The sequence below is a fragment of the Cryptotermes secundus genome, unplaced genomic scaffold (assembly GCF_002891405.2).
Source record: "Cryptotermes secundus unplaced genomic scaffold, Csec_1.0 scaffold79, whole genome shotgun sequence".
NCBI classification, from domain to species: domain Eukaryota; kingdom Metazoa; phylum Arthropoda; class Insecta; order Blattodea; family Kalotermitidae; genus Cryptotermes; species Cryptotermes secundus.
The window spans coordinates 3456804-3466744 of record NW_019741974.1 but is presented as its reverse complement, the minus strand read 5'-3'; the positions used below and the strand labels follow the sequence as shown (position 1 = coordinate 3466744).

General features: G+C 39.2%; 2 protein-coding genes across 3 annotated transcripts in view; one reads left to right on the top strand and one right to left on the bottom strand.

The window, feature by feature from the left end:
* LOC117282973 (zinc finger protein 512B-like) overlaps nucleotides 1–2876 on the top strand; it is a 3746-nt gene extending 870 nt beyond the window's left edge. Inside the window, exon 2 of the mRNA XM_033754851.1 lies at nucleotides 1974–2876. Within this exon, the coding sequence (XP_033610742.1) occupies nucleotides 1974–2546 (573 nt within the window). The 3' untranslated portion in view covers nucleotides 2547–2876. The remainder of the gene's footprint in view (nucleotides 1–1973) is intronic.
* Nucleotides 1–9941, bottom strand: part of LOC111872784 (mitochondrial ribonuclease P catalytic subunit) — a 516563-nt gene that overhangs the window by 271195 nt on the left and 235427 nt on the right. The window lies entirely within an intron of this gene.

The following is a 9941-nucleotide window of genomic DNA, read 5'->3' as shown; positions in this document are numbered from 1 at the left end:
TATAAATTATTTAAAATTTCTTGATGCTAATTAAAAATTTTGCATTGTCAATAATTAAAATTCATAAACCATGCAGGCTCGTGTTCGTCCTCCCATCGTCCCTCTTATATGGGGCAGATATTGTGCCACCGGCTATCTTGATATGGAGGTTCTGCAAATATATTATGGGTATTTTACTATTTCAATGTTCATACTAGCTAGCCTTTATCCAGCCTTCGAAGTAGAGTGTCGCAGAGGATAGTCGAGGTGTCACAGTGAATAGTAGTTGTACTCGTGATTGTGTAAGCGGAAGAACAATAAAGGTTCTACTTAATCTGAGGCCTACGTGAATCTATTTGTAGCGTGACACACGAAACACGTTACAATATATATGTATGTTTGAGGTGGTTTCCTATTCGTAGTGATGTTTGCCCTCTGAAGATGGTCCGCAGAGACCGAAACATGTAAGGGTGTTAAGTTATTCATGTAGTAACAAACTTACAGGTCACATTGGACGTAGTGTTTCATATTTGTAATATTAAAATAGAGCAGGCTAAGGACCAGTTACATGATCTTGTGAACAAGGCTATGAGAATTTGGGTTCCATTAAAAGAATGAATTATTTTATGAGCTACTGTCAGCCTTTCAAGGATAATTTTACATTTGTTTTGTTCAGTTATTTGATTGAAGGATTTATTAAATTATTTAGGCTTACTGTATTATAGTTTATTCAGTGCATACTATTATACTGAGAATCTTGATTTAAGCACAGGATAATACTGAAATGTAATTAATACGGAGGTCATTATTACTATTATTGTTGTTGTTATTATTATTATTATTGTAAGTAATTTTAGTGATGCCATTAATAAATGAAACGAAAGTCATCAGCTGACTTAGTGCTGAGATACCCATCAGCACAAGTCATTTTGTTACTGACATTTCCCAAAAAGTTTCAAAATTTGTGGCGTTTGAGCCATGCAACTTACAGAGCAAGAGGTTATCGACGTGACAATTAGATTTTTAAAATATTGATCTCAATATAAAACATATTTATTCCTGTACTTCTAATCGGTTTAATGTGATGTTTATGTATATAAAGAAATAATAACGATAATAATAATAGCAAAGAAAAGAAACGTCTCATAGACATTTTACTAACATAATCACTTTCTCCTAAATATAAATTATAATAAACACCGAATATAAGCAGAATGGAACTTCTGGTTTGCTGCTTACGACTGTCGTGCGCATGCTCTTAGGAACTATAGAGTATACTTGATTGGTTACGAAAAATACGTGTATAAACTAAAGTGTGAAGTAATCTTTGAGATATATATATATATATATATATAATGTCAATTCAATTCAAGAAATTCAGATTAAGTAATTTCTGTAAAAGAGCACCTGAGCGGTGAGGTCAGATGTCAACAGATCCAGAAAGAACGCATGATGTATCGTTAGCTTTACATAGTCAGGCTTACATGAATTCAATAGGTAGCAATAGTTACATAACTACAAAATCATAAGACATAAATTTGTGTAATGTTGTAGTTTATATTATCATTTCACAGTCTGAAGCCTTAAAATTAACGGTAATAATTTTATAGTATCGCAATGCATTTATAATTTTTAATATATAAAAATTCTACTGTATAAGACATGTAAATATATTCATGATATATTATCACATCAAAACTTCACATATCAAGCAACAATGATTTGTACAATATCAAAATGAACAGTGGCATTTTCATGTTATTTTTTTAAATCATTCTTGAATCAGGTATCAAAGAAAATAGCACATTCGTCAAAGATCGATTACAAAATATTGGTAGACGAATGTAGATTAACTTATAGCGGCTGGAAGTAAGCACTGAATCAAAGTCAAATGTTTCGTAGTATCGCTATCTGGCGGCACGCAGCAATATTATACAGGCCTACAATAGTAAGTACATCTCTCTTTGTTACCAAGGTAACATTCCTTGCACTAGGTCTGTTGTCTCCTCCTCCTTTCCGCTTTGGTATCAGCGGAAGAGGAAAAGAAGAAAGACACGAAGACGGAAAAACGAGGCGTCTTCGGTCTGGGTTACGGCTCCAGTGGTTTCGACATAGGTGACCATGGAAGTTTCGGCGTCGGTGACCACGGACTTGGAGGGATCTCGGTGGCACATGGTGAAGTGAAGGCTATCACAATAACGAAGGAAGTCAAAGTTCCAGTTCCACAACCCTATCCAGTCCCTGTCAAAGTTCCTGTAGCCGTTCCTGTAGACAGACCCTATCCCGTGCACGTCCCTCAACCATACCCAGTCCCTGTGGAGAAGCCCGTACCTTATCCAGTCAGCGTCCCCGTTAAGGTTCCTGTCCCTCACCCAGTCCCTATACATGTTCCCAAGGTTGTAGCTGTCCCTGTACCTAAGCCTGTAATTGTAGAAAAGAAAATCCCTGTGTTATTTAAGGGTCATGAGAGTTTCGGTGGCTCCGATTTCGGGGAAATCGAACATGGATTTTCTAGTTATGGAGGCTCGAGTTTCAGCCACGGAGGAATTAGTTTTGGGCATCACTAAACCACTGCATTTAGGACAAGAAGATTGAACCATAATGCGGGGTAACAAATTATTTTCATCTTTAAGAATTAAGACATGTGTGACTGCTGAACTCTGATGAAACTCTCATATTTTTTGTACACATAACCTCAGTACATTTTGTATTGTCTGTAGATATTATCTAATTGGGCTATGGCAGACCTTCACTGAAGCAAAATAAAAAACATATTTTCATAATTTCATATACAATTAGTATACATGAATGACAATGTATTGTAATGATTACTTTAGGTTTAAAATATAACACAGTTAATTTATATTGCGTTACTAAATGAAGCTATAGAAGCATGTTAGACGACACCTTAAATATAACATGTATGATACACAGATGTATTTTGTATTACTTTGAGTATGGTTGTATAAATATATTTTAGCCAATTGTGGGATTTATGTTACATGTACAAGAGATTTTCTTCATTTCCACTCCCAAAGATGTACATCAATTATAATGTACTTAAGGTCTAATATATAGATACTAATTAGTAGATTTTTCACCACTGTGACATGCGGCTTCTCATTTTAAGGGCGAGTATAAACCATACTTTTTCAATTATAATTTTTTCAGAAGAATAATTTGAAACCGGAAACGTTGGAAATGTGCAATGAAATTTAAGAGAATCTCCATGATCTATAGCGTACGATAGATCACTTAGTGCACTGAAATCAAGAAGTGGTGGGAAGATCATTCTGAATGCTTTTGTAACTCGGCAACATTTGCATTGGATAATGACTTGGAAAGCGAGGGTTTGGAACACAGAAGAACTGGAAGGGTAGCATTAAGACGGATATTAAAACAATTATTTGGTGGGTGGAACAGGAGTGGAATTGGCTCGGGATCATGTCCATTAACAGGTTCATTATCGAAGTTTTTAACTCATAATACTGTCACGTATTGGGCGTCTATCGCGACAAATAACTTCACGCCTTATTTTATATAGCGAATTTTATTTCACATTCGCTCTTACAATCACCCAAATTACAGATTTACGATTACTGCTATCTGCAGTATCACAAATAGTACACTCCAAATGCCAGAATACAACTGACTAGTTGCTGGCTAACTCGGAACTAACTCGGAGGTAGCTCGAGGACTAACTGTGAATAGCCTTCGCTGCTCCTCATCTAGCCTCGATCGGACAATACAGAAAACGGCCACGTAATAAGCACCCTTGTTGCCTGGCGCTGTGTTGCTAGCAACGCTAGCTGTAGTAACCGCTGTTACCACCGTCGTCTCTCGCAATCCTGTTTCCCCGCGCTGCCTAGCAACCCGCGGTACCCTTGGTGACGTCATCGCTGTTGACTCGCTTTGCATAGCGACCAGGATGCTAGGACTCGGCTAACTTCGGCTCGCTTCGGCTTCGCTCGGCGCATCACGGCTGGCGGGGGGAGGGGCGTCATCCACAGCTCAACATGTCACAATACCCATGTTTCAGAAAGTTCCATAACGAGGGACTTTGTAATTTGTACCTTCGTCAGACATTATTGTGCTAACCGACTGAAGGAGGACAATAAGGGCTGAGGCAGGCAACAGACACGGGAATAATGAGAACAGCTTACATTTTCTAATAACGAGAATAAACAAATTTACTTTGAAGACCTAAGTCTAGATGGGAAAATAGTATTGAGATTGGGTGTTACGAATTGTGGGATCTGTGAGAATGCGGATTAGATTCAGCTGGCTGGGAGAGAAGATCAATGGCAGGCTGTCCTGGATACGTATATAATCTATCCACTATTTTAAGTGGGATACCCGGTCAAAAATTTAAAGGAAAACACGAAATAAAATTATGGCTCTATTTAGTATTTTAACATCTATTGTAATTGGTTTTAGAGCACGTTTGTCTGCTGAATATGTCACAGAGAATGAGCTACGTAGAATCGTAAACAAATCATTCATGAAAAATGTGTACTCCAAACTGAAGGGATTAGTTACCTGTTAAGGTCTGAAAAAAGTGAATATTTTAACAAATATAAAACAGCGTCTATACTTGGGTTTGGTAGACACTACCATGGCAGACGCCTATTCAAAATTGTCCATATCTTAATATCTAAGTTTCAGCATTATGTACGAGTATTGATAAAGTATAAAAACACAAATTTCATAAGTTAAGTGCAACTTGAAGCTATTAGGTGAGCAATCCCAGTTAGACAATTGGGTTGGCAATTCTAAGATGCAAAAAGAACCTTTGTTTTCATTTCTCGATCCTTTAGCTTGTGATCAGCATCTGAGTGAAATAAGAGCGGTCTTCTTCATATAAATTTTCAGTATCTAATTACTGCACAATTAAGCGGACAGAAACTCTTCGGTAGCTCTCATGGAAGAAACCCTGTTTTCCGGCATGAGAAAACATAAGTTCATACTGATGTAATCAAGTAGGGCATTTTCGAAATATTTCTTGTTTCCACATGTTCTGTACGGTCGGAAACAAAAATTCCTTTCCATACATCCAGTGAGATTTAGGAATTTTTATCTTCTGTAATATAACGCCGCAACATTTCCAGTGAAGGTGAAGCAACGATTCCAGTGAAGGTCAAGCAACGTTTCCAGTGAAGGTGAAGCAACGTATCCAGCGAGGGTGAAGCAACGTTTCCAGTGAAAAGGTGAAGCAACGTATCCAGTGAGGGTGAAGCAACGTTTCCAGTGAAGGTGAAGCAACGTATCCAGTGAGGACGAAGCAACGTTTCCAGTGAAGGTGAAGCAACGTATCTGGTGAGGGGGAAGCAACTATTCCAGTGAAGGTCAAGCAACGTTTCCAGTGAAGGTCAAACAACTTTTCCAGCGAACATATCGCCTCCATCTTTGGGCTTGAAGAGCAAACTAAGCAAGAAACCAGCAAAAAGCAGGAAGGCAAACAGAGTATAAAACTTACACGCTAGTAATTAGGATTGACCGTTGCCACTTTTTACAAAGGCTTGCCTTTTAATTCAATGGCCGGGGTTCGATTAGCGGTAGGGGAAAGAGATTTTTCTCTCTACACACTGCTCAAACCTGTTCCGGTGCTTAGCCAGCCTCATATGCAAAGAGTGCACAGAATTCCTTCTTCGGGGGTAAAGCGGACGGGGCGTGAAGGTCATCACCATCTAGTGTCGAGATAAAGGATGGTGGAACTGTGTCTCCAATCCACCATACGTCGTTTGTCGTGATAGTTAATTACCTTCTTACTTCTTAATTACAATAACTACTTTAGCTTAATCTTTTTATCTTCTTACAATTTATGCTACTTGTAAATTATTCAAAATATACGTTTCTTTACGCGAAGCACTATGTTATTCAAATTATATTGACTAGGTACATGATAATTCTATTATTCTTCAAATTTCACGCCCTTTTTCGCTATTATTTGCGTAATGTTCTTGATGCACACTTTGCACCAGATTCACGCTAGTCTCTGCTTCGTCACCCATCCTCATGGCTCCAACTTACAAGCGCCATGGGCAGCGCTATAGCTCAAGCGCTTGGTCGCTGGCTTCCCTTCGCGGCGGCCCGGCTTCGATCCCGGCTCTGGCCAAGTGGGATTTGTGGTGGACATAGTGGCGCTGGAGTAGGTTTTCTCCGAGTACTTCGGTTTCCCCTGCCAATCTTCATTCCACCAGTTGCTCCACAATCACCCTCATCTATCATCTGGGGCTGGTACAATGGGCCAGAAGTGGTCACAGTACAAGGGACATTTAGTCCCATTACACTAGCAATAAAAAAAGATACAAGCGCCACGCGAGAGGAATTTTTAAACTTCTTGCAGGAAACTCTGCAATCCAGTTGCAACTGTAAGTCACGTTCCCGCTCGGGCAACACTGGCAGCTTACAATACACGGTTCTCAAACGAGTTTAATCGTGGTGCACGTCGGGTCTTCACATCTTGCCACACGTTACATGTCTCTGCTGCAGATGCAGCCTAAGCTAACAATCGTGCATCGAAAGCATTTAATTTACGGTATACAAGATGTAAATGAGCCGGTCACGGTAGACGAGCGGTCTAAAGCATGTACTGTCTTCGATCGCTTGAAAACCGGGATCGTGGGTTCGAATCCCACTCAGGGCATGGATGTTTAGTTTGTGTGTGTGCGTTTTTCTGTGTTTGTGTACAGGTAGAGGCCTTGTGACAAGCTGATCACCTGCCCAAGGAATCCTACCGAATGTGTAAGATCTAGAAAAACCGAAGTGAACGGAGAAGTTCATGGAGGTAGGCCTAGGCCCACTGGGGCTGTAGTGCCAAGAAAAAAAAGGATGTAAATAAAAAGGAGACAGTAAACAAAACCTACCAATAAGTTCCGTTGTCGTATTTATCTACTGCTGAATTCGTCATTTCGTGAACTTTCTCATAAAAAGACAATTTTGTTATATACGTACTCTTAACATAAACCAAAACGGAAGTTGAATGAAACATGCAACATTTTTTACGTGATTTTTTCTTAATCGCATTGACTGTCCAACCATAAAAGAGTCGCCTATCGAGTACGTCTACTGAAAGAAATCGTTACTGTTAGATCTAATTTTTGGGTTGAGGGGGATGACATATTACGTTCAAGAAATAATTTATCTCTAATATGCTGCCTATACGTAACATGACAGGTAAAGTTAAGGGTAAAAGTGAAGTTGTCCCTGTGCTTAACTAATTAAGCACTACGCAATGAAGGCATATGGGGGAGTGGATGTACAGATCCACGTTTTCTTGACCTCGGCACTAGGTGAAGTTGATTGGTCAGCTTCACGCCACTGCCACTTAACCCCCGGTACCAGCTAGAAAAGAGGCTGGGTGAGCCCCAGAACCAGTCGGGACTACGTGAAGATGAGAAAATTCTTGACTCTATCGGGACTCGTTCCCCGATTCCTCAGTCAACGAGCCCCTTAGCCAGTCACTACATCGACTGCTCTATTCCGGTTCCTAACTTCAAATATATGATATTTTACTATAAACGATTAGATCTCATGTAATGAGACTCATAGCACGTCGTGGTNCCCCGTAGCCAGTCACTACATCGACTGCGCTATTCCGGTTCCTAACTGCAAATATATGATATTTTACTATAAACGATTAGATCTTCCGCATAGCACGTCGTGGTTCAAACCAAAGACTTTTATCAGGACTTTACCACCTTCTAACAATCATAGTATGGAAAATAGAGATGCATAATATCTACAAAATAGTGTTAATTATTCGTCAGTTTCCGACATGAAACCAAAATATCTCGCACAGAAGCCATGATATTTCTTCCAATACCGTAATAAAGTGTGTATACTGCAAGCTGACGTGTCTCAAGCCGTAGTGCATGTGGGGAATCTCGACCGTGGCTTTTGTGATTTTCCTCAGTCCCGCCAGACAAATGCCTGGATAGTACCACAAATCAGGCCACGATCACTTCATTACATATTCATTGCATTTCGTGATTCACTGGTGCTCCTACATTGACACATTTTAATCTGAATAACTTACGGCGAATTTTAGCGAACTATGAAAACATATGGATATCTGGTGTTCATAGAACACTTCAACTTTTATCACATTTTATGATTCTTACGTTTTTTCTTTTCGTTTAAAGCAGTTGCAGAGATACTACAAGTAGGCATATCGGTTAAGAGTTGTGATAGAATATAACAATCCATCATTCTTTCCTTCTGAAACTGTAGAGAAACCCAAGCGATATATTATCTATCTTTGAGGACGCAGTAATGTGGACAGCACTGGGACTGTGTTGTAATATGTTCATGCAGGAACATGTAATTCAACAGAAATTAATAGTCCCAACACCACCATACCAATTTAAACAATCTAGCTAAAATATGATGTCTTTGCGACAAACAACACATAGAACCAAACCAGGAAACAACAAAGTAGGCAATCCCTTTCTCTCCAATACAAAAAAAAACTCCATGAAGAGGTTTCACGGTTCTCAGAAGAAGATACCCTAACAATACGAGACAAATGAAACAGCAATAGACATTAAAATTCAACAACCAAGTGAATCCAAATCTCCATAATACGTACGGGAAACAAACTTCTTTGAAATTGTTAAACACCTAATAGAAATTATAGGAGAACCGTATTACTCCAAAAGACTCTCAAGGGAAAAGATATCAATCAATGTGACCACATCAGACTCGAATCGGAAATTAAGAAGCAGCTGCAACAAGAAAATATATACGAGGGCATCACATACGCAAAGAAGATCAGACAAGGAGTGTCTGTAAATTATTAATACGAAATCAATGTCACTCAGTACCCACGGAATGAAATAAAAGAGGAACTAGACAAAACAAGGATATATAGTCTGCAATACACTGAACGTCAGGCATCGTCGAATGAAGAACGAATGCCTTTGTGTTTCATGGCCTAAAGCCTAAAGGAAACAATAAGAACATATATTAATAATGTTGTAATTTAGCGTCCTGTTGCACTGATTCGCGTCCATGATGTGTATGTAATTGACCGTCTTCAAGTGCACACAATTTCACTTGTCTCTTCGCTTATATGTTTCGGTATCACTGTGCCATCCTCAGGTGTGTTATTTACGTTAAAATATTTCACTGCTCGCCATCATTTTTCTTTTATAAAATGATTTAATAGAGACACCATTTTGCTTACAGTTATAAACTCTTCTACTACAAATGCTGAATAATGTTTGCTATTTCATTCTTCATAGAATATCCCCCCCCCTTTTTGTTTTGTTCTTGACATTTTATTAAATATTAATAACATGAAAATTTTTTAACAAAATCAATTATGAATAACTCCCAAGTAAATAAATCATCTAGGTTAAATTTGCTTAGGTACTGACATGTTTCTAGGCCATTTTTAATGGCTCTTCCAGCCCATTCAGGGCCATGACCTCTTATTCAGAGCCGTAATCATTTTTTCATAGACGTTAGGACTCCCTGGACAAGTGATCAGCCCGTCGCAAGGCTACTACCTAAATACAATTCAACACAAATTCAGAATCAATGCATATACATACCAAACATCCATGCCTTTAATTGGATTCGAACCCTAGATCCCAGCGTCCGAGCGTTCAAAAACCGTTCATACATTAGACAGCGCGGCTACTGTCACCGGCGCGACTAGGTCATAGTAAAGAGTTATAAAGGGCTGAGCCTGGTGAATCAGTGGACAGCTTCAGGTTCTGTATATGTTAGGGTTTCTTTTTATTGCTATTGGGGTGGGACTAAGTCCCTTGTACTGTGGCCACTTCTGGCCTATTGTACCAGCCACAGATGATAGGTGAGGGTGATTGTGGAGTAATTGGTGGAATGAAGATTGACGGGGGAAACGAAGTACTCGGAGAAAACCTGCCCCAGCGCCACTTTATTCACCACAGTTCCCATTTGACCAGACCCGGGATCGAACCCAGGCNTATTATTAT